Below are 13,341 nucleotides of genomic sequence, written 5' to 3'. Positions count from 1 at the left end.
CGCCATCTTCTTTTGCACCCCTTTCGAAGATCATGGGGTTTCCCCCGCGGCCCGTCGGTGCCTTGGAGCTGGACGAGGTATCAAAGTATCCTTTGGTGACCCCATCATCTAGCCCAGTCCGAACTGTAACATCATGAGGCCTTGTTTGGTACTAGTGTTTTCGTGAGGATTAGTGGGGATAATACTCTAGAGTATTGGGTGAATCTTTGTTGTCACCCAATCCCCACAAAACCCCATCCCCAATCCACTAGGTAAGGGCTTGTTTGGTACTAGAGTTTTACTGGGGATTAGCAGGGATAATCCGCTCCAAACTTTAGATTCCCACTTATCCCCAATGCATGTTTGGTGCTAGAGTATGAGCGAGTTTAATCCCCACTTTTCCCCAAAATTTAGTGTAATTTTTTCAATCCCCGATACTCTACCCCTACCTAGTGGATTAGGGATGGAGTTTTGTGGGGATTGGGTGAATCTCTGCTGTCACCCAATACTCTAGAGTATTATCCCCACTAATCCCCACTAAAACACCAGTACCAAACAAGGCCTAAAGGGTAGAGTATTGGGGATTGAAAAATTGCACTAAAATTTGGGAAAAAGTGGAGATAAGTGGGTATTAAACTCGTTCATACTCTAGCACCAAACATGCATTGGGGATAAGTGGGGATTTAAAGTTTGGAGCAGATTATCCCCGCTTATCCCACTAAAACTCTAGTACCAAACAAGCCCTGAGGGGGCAGTCTCCCACAGCATGCATTCTGCACTGCAAAATTATCCAGTTTGGCTTCCTTGTCTTCTTGGCATATTATCCAGTTTATATATTCACCGCAAAATTGTACACCGTACTGTCTGAAACTTAGCTATAACACAGATATTTTCAGTTCCAAGTATATTTCTGCCTGACACACTATTACGTACTCCGTATGAAAAAATATTGTTCATGAGATGACACTGGGACTTAGACCAAACAGGATCATTACTTCAGAGAAAAAGGGACATTCAAACTACCAGCTTGAAGTGCATGGAATACTGTTTCACCATGATTACGAACACTGTTCTCACTTGAATCTGCCAAATAGAAAACCAACATTCAAACTACCAGCTTAGCAACAAGGCAGCAGCATCAGGTTCATGGTTGAAGATCGCTAGGCATCCTCTCCACGCTTCAACTGTATTTGCCTTCAGCTAAACAAAATTTGGCTACAGCTAAACAAGAGACTGGAGCCAGTTCATACATGCTAAAATGAAGAGCTTACTCTGCATTATTCAAAACAGCTCGTGCAAAATGCGCATGTGGCAGTTTATGTCTAAGTAAAAGCTGAACCAAACAGTCGGCTAGGATGTTCCAGGAGTAGATTACTAGCAAGAAGTATGGTTAACAGAGTCTACTCTGATACAGAGCCATCACTGTCTGATGCTGAGAGATGACCATCTGAGCTGTTGCTGCTATCAACTTGTACAGATGGAGAGCTCTCTGCGAACTTCTTGGGACTAGGCTCAGAAGAGGCCTGCTTGACATTAGCTCGTTTGATGCCTCGGCCTGCAACCTCAAGGTTGGTTATGGTCCTACCAGTAGGCATCGGTTTGCTTGGTCCGGAACATTGCAAAGAAGCCAAAGATTCAGCTCTTGGCACATCATTTCCAACATTCTGCGCACCAATTGCCTCTGAGACTGGCGTTGATATTGCTTCCTCCAGGTCTTCAAGCTGAATCTAAAAATTGCAAAGATTTCGCTGTTACACAGTACTAATGTACTAGGTTCATGAGGAAAAACTTAGTAACTAGGACGAAATCTAACTTTTTACCTTCTTCTCTAGTGCACGCAATAATTTTTCAGTCAAATACTCGATGCACTTGGCTAGAGTGTACGAGCGATTTTCAGTAGCAGATGCATCATCACCTTTATCAGCCAAGAAATCTTCATTGGCCCTTTTCAGGCCCTCTATGTGCGACTTGCACAATGAAATAGCCTTCACATCTCCAATCTTGGATTCCATCTCGAAGGCAAAACGTATCTGTAAGTTTCTAGGACTGAATTAAGGAAATCGACAAACTAAGAACAATCAAAACCTGCAAGATATTAGCACAATCATACTGAATCATTCTTTGGTGATCGAAGATGATCCCCAATCACCACACCACACATGCACTACTATGTGTATTCACGTATGTGAAGATACTTGTGCTAGATTTTAGCCAGTTCAAATTAATTGAAGCATTGATGGATGATACAAAGAAAATGGATTTAGCCACCTAAATTCTCAAGTCAACTGACTAGGATGTACCCCCTAAAACCTGGATTCACACTCCTGGGAGCACTCAAGCCCTGTAGTACTTGGGTTGCAAATGTGATGCTGTATAGTACTACATGGCAGACAATTCATACTGCTCCTACTACCATAAGCAGGATACAGAACGAAAATATGACGATGTTCAAGCTCAACCAAATGCTCCAAGATGGCTAAAGCTTTGAAGCAGGCATTGAGAGAGTAGGCTATGTCTTCTGCAAAGAAAATGGGTGCCATGAGCATCAAGACAATTGACCAATTAAATTCTGGCATAACTAAGATAACTGAGACTACCTCCTTGCATTGAGACTTCAGCAAGAGTAGCAAGGATTTCAACTTTCTCCATAGTGCTACCAGGACTCTTTTCAAGTATTGACCTTGCAACATGCAACATCCTCCACGGCAGATCCAAATCTGACGACCTTGTAACATGAAACATCCTCCACGCCAGATCCAAATCTGACAAATATGTTACCAAAAAACCACAATCATCTTTCCATTTGAGTTTTGCTCTAACCAATGGCTGTATCAGCATTGAGCATGACAGGAGGAAATGCACATCGTCAGCAGTCATGAACAGATGAAGAGACGAGGTCGTAAATCATAATCAGTGATGTTATCAAGTATTAACTACATATAGAGAATAACAATTTTGTTCAGATTATTGTACTGCATGGAACTAGGGGATAGACATACCTTGTGAGTGTCTAGTATCATTTTGCATGGTTATACCCTCCACCGATTCTTGATTTGATGCACTCTCGGTCTTGAGTATAGTATTGCCTAGCAAAGCACGTCCATATTTGACATATGTGCTGAAACACTTTGGAGAAAGTTTACCATGACGTGCCACCCTAGGTGATTATAAAGGGATAAGGTCAGGAAAGGTAATATAATCTGAGATAGAACACGGCAATCAGAAGCAACTGCCACAATATTTCAGGAAGAAGGTGCTAACTATGTTCACTGCTGATTAAATCTTGTAAGTTGTAACAGCTCTGGTGCTTAGAGATCATGAAGTGTCATTGTGAAGTGGGTATAAATAAGCTGCGCTGCAATGAAATATTCACAACCAGAGAAACATATGGACTTTTCTTAAATATAATAACACCTAACCCTGAAGTAAATATACTTTGGTTTAATGTTCATCGCAATGAACACATGATAACATAAGAAAGCCAAGTCCTAGGTCCAACGTTACATAACCACCTTGACATGATACGTATAACATCCTAAAGCCAACTAAAATCTCCCAGATGACATAAGTGAAAATCGCAAAACTTACTGAAATGAACTAATTGGAGGTTTGTAACCAACAATCAGCAAGGCTTTATAGTAAGAGCGTCAGGTGGAAGGAAGAACTTTCACCTGATCTTGAGGGTGCGCCGGAAGAAGTCTACAGCAAAGACAAAGTCCCCATCCTTAAAGGCTTTGGGCCACTTGTCAAACAGTTCCTGCATAGCTTTCTCCTCCTGGTGTTCCTCCTCCTCATCATCACACTCCTTCTCGGCGCTCACTTCCAACCATCCGTCCCCCTCGTCCCCTTTCCCCTGCTCATTTCCCACCTGCCCGTCGGAGGAGGAGGCCATGGTTGATGACAGTGTTCTGGTCCCAGCTTGATCTGGAAAAAGAAAGGGTAACAGAGTGCTTATTATCTCAAAATTCTGTTACTCATTCTTGCGAAAAAATGCACCATCACCCAAACAATCAGTGTTGCTGAATGATCCAGAAAATGCAGCAAAGCAAATACTTACTATACAAGCTTATAAAGGTCTGAAAATGAAATCACCTGGAGTGTAGAAGCTCATGTAGGGAAATAGAGTCGGCTTGAGATAGGAACCGAGACTGAAACGGCTGATGGATATCTTGTTGACTCGGCCTGACTTAAGCTCAACCGTGAAGATACAACTTGCTGTGTTGAGGTAAAAGACACCAGGTCCGTCGAGAAAGCCAAGCAGGCCACAGGGGTTGTCAAACTTGACGACTGTGCGTTGTGTCCATGCCACAGCTCCGTTAGGAGCAGTCTCCATGGACCACAAGCAAAGCTCAGATTCCTCCTCCATTGTTGCCCATCCAAGCACGCCTTCCTCCGTTTTGACGAGGACATAATAATCGCACGAGCGTATGGGCCCCTCGATGATTGATAGTTGGCGGCTGAACAAGTCGTAGCGCAGAACTAGATTGTCACAGCCGCAGAAGTAGAGCACATTCCCTAGGAGGGCTTTGGGCCCACATCTGAGGATTTCGAGATACTTGTCAGGGATAGTGGCAACAGCGCTCCAGGCACGAGTCTGTGAAGAGAAGACGGAGGCGTAGGGGGTCCCGGGGCCACCGTCGGTGCCCACGTAGACGACGGTGAAGCCGAGGTGGTCGTCGGCGCAAAGCACCACGGCGTTGTCGTAGGCGATGTCGTCGGCGAACTCCGGAGGTGGAAACTCCCACTGGCGGCGGCCGACGGGGTCCCAGACGATGAGGCTCACCGTGGGCTCATCCTTCCTCCAGCCAGGAGTTCTTAAGAGGACGAGGCCGTGGCGGGAGTCGAGGACGAAGAGTTCACGGGGGTCGGGATGGGTCGGGGGCAAGGGGGAGGTGGGGGACGAGGGAGCGAACCAGCAGCCAAAGGCGCGATCGACCTCGAAGAAGCCAAGCAAGGGCGGCGTCCCGTGGAACTCGCGGTAGCGGCTGCCGAAGCTGGAGCAGGTGACGCTGCTGCGCCATGGCTTGGAGACGGCGGAGGCGCGGAAGAGGCAGCCGGGGTCGTCCGGTGGGAGGCGGAGGAGGATCTCCTCGATGAGATGGAGGGGAAGCATGGTGGGAAATGGTGAGGACGAGCCGAGGATGAGGATGGGGAATTGGGGAATTGGGGATTTGGATTTTGGGTTCGACTCGCGCTCGCCCCGCCGGTTGGGGGTTTTCTGACAATCTGGGTCCACACGTAGGCAGCAAGTACTGGGTGGGAGTTCCACTTTGGGCCGCAAACAAAAGCCCAAACTGGGCCCGAAGCACCAATGCTGAACCCGAACCCCCTTCGCGGCAACAATCCCTACAAGTCCCCCAGAATTGGCGCTGCCCGCCTGCATCTCCCCCGAAACTTTCTCCATTTCCCTTGTCTGCCCTCCTCCCGCCCCATCCCTCCACCTCCACGCGCAGCTTTCGGCGTCGATACCACGCCCGCCGCCGCCCATGGACTCCTCCTCGGACAACATCGCTACACCGGGAGACGAGCGCCAGGATCCGCCGCCCCCGAACCCTAGCGAGGAGGCGGCGGGCGGCGAGGAGGAGGCGGGAGAGGAGAAAACCCTAGAGCGGGCGGAGGAGCTGTTCCACAAGGGTTCTAAGGCCATCAAGGAGGAGGACTTCGTCGACTGTCTCAGCCGCGCCCTCGAGATCAGGTTAGGGTTCCTCCCGCCCGCCCACGACCCCTTACCCCGGACGAAACTTCCGTACGTACGTTTCGTGCTCTTAATTAGAAAGGTCGGACACAAGGTAATTAGTTTATGCTCATATATTCTATATTAACTGCCTCCCAGATGTTTACTTGATTAATTTGTATTGATTTAGAGCAACCGTCAGCGGCCTAAGTACTTGGACGTGCCTACGGCTCCTTCCTCGCCTACAGCTGCAGCGCGTCCACCTCCCCCACCCGCACCACCACAGCGAGCTCCATTTGCAGCACCTCGCCAAGCTCCAGCTACAACACGTCAGCATGCTCCAATTGCAGCATATCAACATGCTCCAGCAACAGCACCTCGACATGCTCCAGCTGCAGCACAACCTCGACATGCTCAAGCTGATGCACAATCTCGACATGCTCAAGCTGCTACACAACCTCGACATGCTCAAGATGCACCAAGGCAGAAGCTCCCTTCTATGCGGGGACAACTGAGTCTCGAGTATATGGAGTACTTCACAGCAAGTAATGGCCAAGGTCAGCAACAGGAGGAAGAAAATCATGTCTGAAATTTGTACGAAATGAAAAGAGCCATGTGATGAAGAAGAAATTATCTTGACTCTTACTTTTGTATTTGAAGTGAGATACTAAATCTGGATAAATATGATATTCTCAAGCTGTTGGATGGATATGTTAACCGAATGGAAGTGTTGATTGTGTTAATATAGAGGCATTTTTTTGAACGTTGCATTTCAACACTTGGTTACTACATTGCATGAAAGGCACAACAAAGAACAAAGAAGCATATAGAAGATGGACTGGTCGAACCAGACCAAATTGATCGAACCAGACCACTCCTCTAATTGCTGTGTCAAATAGGCCAAAGATGTTTTATGTGTTTCTTGCAAAGATGACAAGGAAACATGGCGTTCTGTGCAAAACAAACGCAACATGTGGTTCTATGCAAAAGATTCACCAATAACTCGGGTTAGAGCATCTCTAGCAGAGCCCGTAAAAACGCGAACTGAAAACATGGAGTTCAGTTCACCGCCAGCGGGTTCCGAACCCGTAAAAATAGGATTTGTCAAAGACTTTGCATATGATTAAACAAATGACACAATCAAATGCAAACAATTCATGCATAGTTCATAGTGCATACATCAAATGACACAATCATAGCAAATAGTTCATAGTTCACCATCTCCTCTCACCGCCGGCATCAAACCGAGGTTGGCCGCCGTGACCATCATCGCCACCACCTCCAGGAGTCACCGAGCCACCACCAGTTGCCTCTTCACGAGCTAGTTTTCGTCTTGCCGTGATCTCCGCCGAGGCCTCCTTCCACCACTCCAGTTGTTGCTCATTCATGTCCTTGGTGTTCATCATCATGATCTCCCTCTCTTCGGCCAATAGTTGTTTCATTACTTTGGCCTTCTTCACATTGAACATCATCTCCTCCAACTTGGCCTTGTTCCTTGCTTCATCTCGGTTGGCTTCAACCTTGGCAAGGCTCACCTCCTTCTTCCTCACAATGATGACAAGCTTGGTCTCCAAAGTCTTGGCCGCTATCACCTCCTTGAACTTCATCATTTGATCAAACTTGTCCCTCAACAATGCAGCATCCCCCTCGATCTTGAGCCTCTCCTTGGCCTTCTTGTTCCCCTCTGGCTTGTCAGCGTTCCGGCCCTCCTTCTCGTCCTCGGTGTCATCGAGCGCAACCATTGCAGCTTTCTTGGGTGCAACTTCTTTGTCCCTCAATTGCCACTTGGGGAGGTGTTGAAGCACATCAAAGCAATGGCGCATGGTGAAGCTCTTGCCCTTGCTGCCGGCCATGTCTCTATACCTCGCATCGGCAATGCGGTCCTACATTTGCAAAACCAAACAACAAATCTTCAATATGTCACCAAAGCGAAACTACAATTGTACAAACCAAATATGCACTCACATATTCGTCCACAGTTGCGCAGCTAGGAGGACTGGGCGCCGAATTCTTCGGTCTGGCACGGGATGCCTTCGGCTTTGTTGCGACCATCGGGACATCACATGTGGCCTCCGCGGCACCGGATTGCGGGACCACATGCGTTCTCGCGCGTCGCCGCTTCACCACGCTCATCGACGAGACCGTGGTAGCTACCTCCGCGGGGGTCGCGGGGGTCGTCGGGGTGGTTGGTGGAGCGGCAGAAGCTCTGGCGACCGCGGGAGAGGGTGGCGGCGGCCTGCGAGCTAGCAACGGCGGCCGGCTGGGTCGATTCGAGACTCATCGTAGAAAAATCGGAGGACGGCGGCGCAGAGGAAGGTGAGGGCGCGCAAATCGGCGGCGGCGGCAGCGGCAGCGGTTGGGAGGAGCTGAAACTTCCCTCACGCGTAAACTAGGGATTGTGTTCGGGCTACGTTCGGTTCGCTCCATCGGCCTCTACAAATACAGGCCGAGTATGGGTTTCGGTCTCGGCCTGATTTTTTTTTTAGTTTCGGCTCGTTTACGGCCATTTTTCAGCCAGAACCCGTAAATTGGTGGTTATTTTTCGGTTTTAAACTTTTACGGGCTCTGCTAGATAGATGCTCGCTATTTCCTCAACAAATCCCTACAAGTCCCTCCCCAATGCTGAACCACCAATTTGGGCCGCAAACAAAAGCCCAAACGGGCCCCGAACCACCAATGCTGAACCCCCCTTGGCGGCAACAATCCCTACAAGTCCCCCAGAATTGGCGCTGCCTGCGTCTCCCCCGAAACTTTCCCCATTTCCCTTGCCTGCCCTCCTCCCGCCCCATCCCTCCACCTCCGCCCGCAGCTTCCGCCGCCGACACCACGCCCGCCGCCGCCGCCCATGGACTCCTCCTCGGACAACATCGCGGCGCCGGGAGACGAGCGCCAGGATCCGCCGCCCCCGAACCCTAGCGAGGTGGAGGCGGGAGGCGAGGAGGAGGCGGGAGAGGAGAAAACCCTAGAGCGGGCGGAGGAGCTGTTCGACAAGGGTTCCAAGGCCATCGAGGAGGGGGACTTCGTCGACGCCGTCGACTGTCTCAGCCGCGCCCTCGAGATCAGGTTAGGGTTCCTCCCGCCCACGGCCCCTACCCTACGCCGGCCGAAACTTCCGTACGGACGTTTCGGGTTGTTAATTTCCATTTAGTTCGCCCCTCATCTGGATTAGTTACTTAACTTGGCTGATCTGTAGAACCTTTGATTTATGTACTTTGGTCGGCGGGTTTAGCAGGGTTTAAGAGGATCTGCAGCAAGGTGGTCACCAGCTGTGTTGTTAGCACTTGTTGTGTCCAGTGGGGGGCGCAATTGAGTGTGGTAGGATGTGAGGGATGGTTAGCCTGTCCCATAGCCTGCTGTTATTTTGTAGCAATACTAGGGATTTTGGCCATTCTTGTTATAATTAGACATGTGCTTCAACAAAATGAAGTGCAACAATGTGCCTCTCCAGTACTGACTAGTGCTTCTGATTTGTCATGTGTTGTGTGAGCATTACTGCAGTGACCTCGGGAAGTTTGTATTATGAGGTTAATGTGTATATTGCCTCTCCACTACTCACTAGGGCTTGTGACTAGCGCTTGTAGCCACAGCTGTAAAGGCAATCAACATCACACATAGCTAGCACCTCGTGACAAGATACACCTACTGAAAACTGATTAGACATGTTCTGTACATTCAGTTTGTATGTACTTACAGTGCTCAGTGTGACTTGGAGAGCTGGTGCTGCCAGCTTGTCCTGTTGGTTTGTTTTGGTTTGGCCTGAGGCTCTTCACTGTTGGCCGCTGCTGCTTGATGTGTGTATTAGGATGGACATAAAATCAAAGTGTAAAAATTGTGTGAGTCATAGGTGCTGTCCTATTTGAGAAATGTGTATACGTCTCTCTGTACTGGCTATTTACGGTATTTCACTGCTATGTAGTTTATTTGTTTATGCTACCTCCCTCCGTCCCAATTTAGGTGGCGCACACTTTTTCGAGATTTAACTTTGACCACTAATCTAACTAACAAAACATGAACTATATGCCACGAGAGTTATATCATCGAGTTTGTTTTTGAACGAAGTTTCTGATGTTATACATTTTTTTATTACCAATGACGCATGTATTATTGATTAAATTTATGGTTAAAGTTAGGGCATGCAACTAAGGCACCACCTCCATTGGGACGGAGGGAGTACTTCAGAAGTGTACTTCATAATCTGCGCAAGTGCCAGTCAGTTGTTATAAAAATGAACCGATAGGGAGCATAGTTACCATTTTGTGCAAGATTAGTCTATTTTGTCTCAGATTTCATCACCTTTCTTATTCTTATGCTATAAGTTATAATCTTAATACCTTGACAACGTTACACTCAAAAATATACACCTTCATTGTCACCAGGGTTGAACTACATGGAGAACTTGCTCCAGAGTGTGCTAGCACATATTACAAATATGGATGTGCCTTGTTATACAAATCTCAGGAGGAGACTGATCCTTTGGGTAATGTTCCCAAGAATGCACCAGATGAAGAATCAGTGAAGAGCACAGCCAATAAAGATAATGGGAACTCAAAGGCATCCAGCAGCAACGTCAAGGATGCTCCATCTCCGGACAAAGGTGGTCTCGAAGAAGGTATGTTGTTATCCCTTTGCCCCGTAGGTTCTTATACAGTTATGCACCTGAAGATAGACATCTATACAGTTATGTTTCTCAGTTATGCAAGCTGAAGGCTATGCACGATAAATTGCTAATTAGTATCTTTTAAATAGTTACGTAACGGAAGACGGACAGTTATACAGTTATGTTCCTCTGTTTATGCCTGCTGAAGGTTATACAATAAACTGCTAATTAGGATTGTGCTCCTGCCTTGCGAAATGATGGTCTTATTTTGAGCCAGGAAGTTATTTGAAAATTGAAATTGTTTCTTGACTTCTCAAATTCAAGTCATCATTCTATAGGTGATCACTGCATCAAAGTATTTTTTTTTGTAAACCTTTATATGGTAAAAAAAAACAAGTTTGTGTTATAGATAGCAGATGATAATGGGGACAGTAGAAATTTGTGCTTTGATTTCTTATACAAAAGCTTGTTGATCAATTACATGTCAAGTGGTTGGCGCCTGCTGTTAGATGTCAGCTATTTTCCTTCTAGGTTTATACATTTATTTCTGCGGCTGTTACTCGTACACATGGAATGACAATCCAAATTAAACTGATATGGATCCGTGAACACTATCTTCGTTTGATTGTGTTGCAGTTAGCTGTTTCCTAGTGTACTTGCATGGCCTCGGTTTTACAACATGCATATTTCCCTATTTTTGTGATTGTGTATTACATAAGTTTTGTAATAATAATTGCCATCTCATATTCCATCAGGCTTCTAATCCCCATGAATATATTTATCAATGAGATCACATTGTACCGATCAGTTTCAATCATTACTTAGTTATATGCATCTTGCTGCTCACTTTTGCTGTTTCCCTTTTAGGAGTACTCTGCTAGAATAATTTATGGTAATGTTATCTGAGTTTTTCTTCCTGTCATGATAAACACTGACATAGTCATTGATTAGGTCAAAACTCAAATGAGAAAGATCAGGAGGATGTGGATGGTGACAGTGACAAGGATGGTGATGAGATGGGAGGAGATGAAGACGATTCTGATTTGGATCTAGCATGGAAAATGTTGGATATTGCAAGGGCGATAGTGGAGAAGAGCCCAGACAACACAATGGAGAAAGTAAAAATCTTGTCTGCTCTAGCTGAAGTCTCCATGGAAAGAGGTATTCTCTGTCATCCTAGTTACTCCAGCCATAAACTGGTATTCAGTCCTGATACTCTTGGCCCTACATTTGTTTGCAGAGGACATAGACAACTCACTTGGTGACTACTTCAAAGCTTTGGCCATCGTGGAGCATTTGGTTGAGCCTGATCATCGTCGAATTGTTGAACTGTATCCTACTTGTGGTAATAGTAATGTCCATGTCTGCCATACAGTAGTATGAAGTAGCATTATTTGCAACCTAAGTGATGTATTGCTTGCCTCCTGGGGTGGTATCTCTGGGGTTTTAGTGGTTCATTTTTGTAAGTTGAAAATTTATGTGGCAGAAGTTATCCTGTTAATTTTATCAAGCCATGAGTGGTATAGGTAATTTTGCTTAATTCAAATCTTTTCACGGGTACTTATTATTGTATGCCCATGCCTAGTGTAGTGTGGCTATGCACCTTGACCACAGGAAAATGTCATATAATGCTGGTATCTTGTAGACTGTTTGTTGTTCTTTCTTTGCTAGTTTCCTTAATTCAGTCCTAGAAACTTCCGCATATGTTTGGTCTATGAGTTGGCGTCTAAGATTGGAGAGGCGATTCCATACTGTGCAAAAGCCATTTCATTATGCAAGTCACGTTTACAGAACCTGAAAAATGCAAAGGAAAGTTTGTTGGCTGATGGAGGTGACAGTGCATCTGCTGATGGAGGCTCAAAGAAATCGTCTGTAGAAGATGAGATGGAGGTTATTACTGGTATATTGCCTGACCTTGAGAAGAAGGTAAACAAATTAGATTTAATTCATGTTATCAACTCCATTATGATCTTCAACCTATTGATGTGTGAGTGCAAGATATTTTTTCTTGATTACAATGAGCAATGAGATCTCTGGACTGTTTGATTCAGCTTGAAGACCTGGAGCAAGCAATGGCAACCCCAAGCTCTCAGATAGAGGAGATTATGAAAAGCATTGCTGCAAAGGCTGGTGGTATGCAGAATGCTGGCAGTGTACCAAGAGCTGCATCTTTGACTTCTTCGCAAATGGCTGGAGTAAACAATGGCTTTGATTCCCCAACTATGTCTACAGCAGCAACATCTGGAAGCACTGGAAGCACTGTTACGGACCTTGGGGTTGTAGGAAGAGGTGTCAAGCGAGCTAATATCAAGCCTATTTCTGCTGAACCTTGTCCAAAGAGACTTGCAGTAGATGCTTCACCATCTGTGAAAGGTGACAGCAGCATCAACTCAGACGCTCACCCTGCAGCGCAAGATGGTGAGGGTTCCGTGTCAAAGTAGAGTTACTTTCGTTTGCCCTACCTCGTGTTAGTAACTTAATGCAAACTTGTCAGAGCTGTTAAAATGTTAAGGAATTGCAGGAACCGTCAACTCTTTCAGAGCTCTGTCTTGCAGTAGCTTGAACTGGTGATAAGTTTATCAAGCGTGACAGTTGTTGGTGGCTGATGCGTGTAGTGAGATTTGTGCTTTTCCAAATGCGTGTTCCTTTGATTGCAGCTGGTTTTTTTTAGTTAGCCTGCAACTCTTTTGATTGCATTTGTTTTTTTTAGTTACCCTGCATTACAAATGATTGCTGGCTGTCATCATCCATTGTGTTGCAGCTGAGCAAGGCTATTTTGGCAACTGCGGTAATTTAGGCTGTGCTGTGGAATGAGCTTATGATGAGACTCATAAGCTTACACTTGAAATGCCACCCGGGTGTTGAGCCGTAACGAGAGCTCAGCTGGGTGTGGTAGTAGGCTACAAACTGCAAGCTATGCTGATTCTGATGTAAAGCAGGCTGGATGGCAGCGCGGGCTCATCGAGCTCGAGAAGTTGATCCGTACTAACCCTAGGTGATTGGCTTTGCAGAGAGGGATTAGGCTTCATTTTTTTCTGACGGCAAATGTTGGAATTGAGCCCAAATCTGGCCGACTCAGGATTCAGGAAAG

The 13,341-nt window shown here is 46.4% G+C and overlaps 2 protein-coding genes across 2 annotated transcripts; one reads left to right on the top strand and one right to left on the bottom strand.

The window, feature by feature from the left end:
- Positions 1-999: 999 nt before the first annotated feature.
- On the bottom strand, positions 1,000-5,169 carry LOC127323732 (uncharacterized). The gene is made up of 7 exons (XM_051351853.2): positions 4,072-5,169; positions 3,651-3,903; positions 2,979-3,136; positions 2,577-2,741; positions 2,407-2,497; positions 1,800-2,019; positions 1,000-1,706 (listed from the first exon to the last, which is right to left on the bottom strand). The coding sequence occupies exons 1-7, from the start codon at positions 5,090-5,092 to the stop codon at positions 1,380-1,382; spliced, it is 2,235 nt and encodes a 744-aa protein (XP_051207813.1). The 5' UTR covers positions 5,093-5,169; the 3' UTR covers positions 1,000-1,379.
- A 3,131-nt stretch (positions 5,170-8,300) lies between these two features.
- Positions 8,301-12,886, top strand: LOC127323731 (uncharacterized). Its single transcript, XM_051351851.2, has 6 exons — positions 8,301-8,716; positions 10,030-10,262; positions 11,202-11,411; positions 11,491-11,581; positions 11,942-12,176; positions 12,302-12,886. The coding sequence occupies exons 1-6, from the start codon at positions 8,499-8,501 to the stop codon at positions 12,689-12,691; spliced, it is 1,377 nt and encodes a 458-aa protein (XP_051207811.1). The 5' UTR covers positions 8,301-8,498; the 3' UTR covers positions 12,692-12,886.
- The last annotated feature ends 455 nt before the right edge of the window (positions 12,887-13,341 follow it).

The sequence above is a fragment of the Lolium perenne genome, chromosome 2, assembly GCF_019359855.2.
Source record: "Lolium perenne isolate Kyuss_39 chromosome 2, Kyuss_2.0, whole genome shotgun sequence".
In the NCBI taxonomy this organism is placed as follows: domain Eukaryota; kingdom Viridiplantae; phylum Streptophyta; class Magnoliopsida; order Poales; family Poaceae; genus Lolium; species Lolium perenne.
The sequence above is the reverse complement of the archived record's forward strand: the minus strand, read 5'-3'. Positions and strand labels throughout refer to the sequence as shown.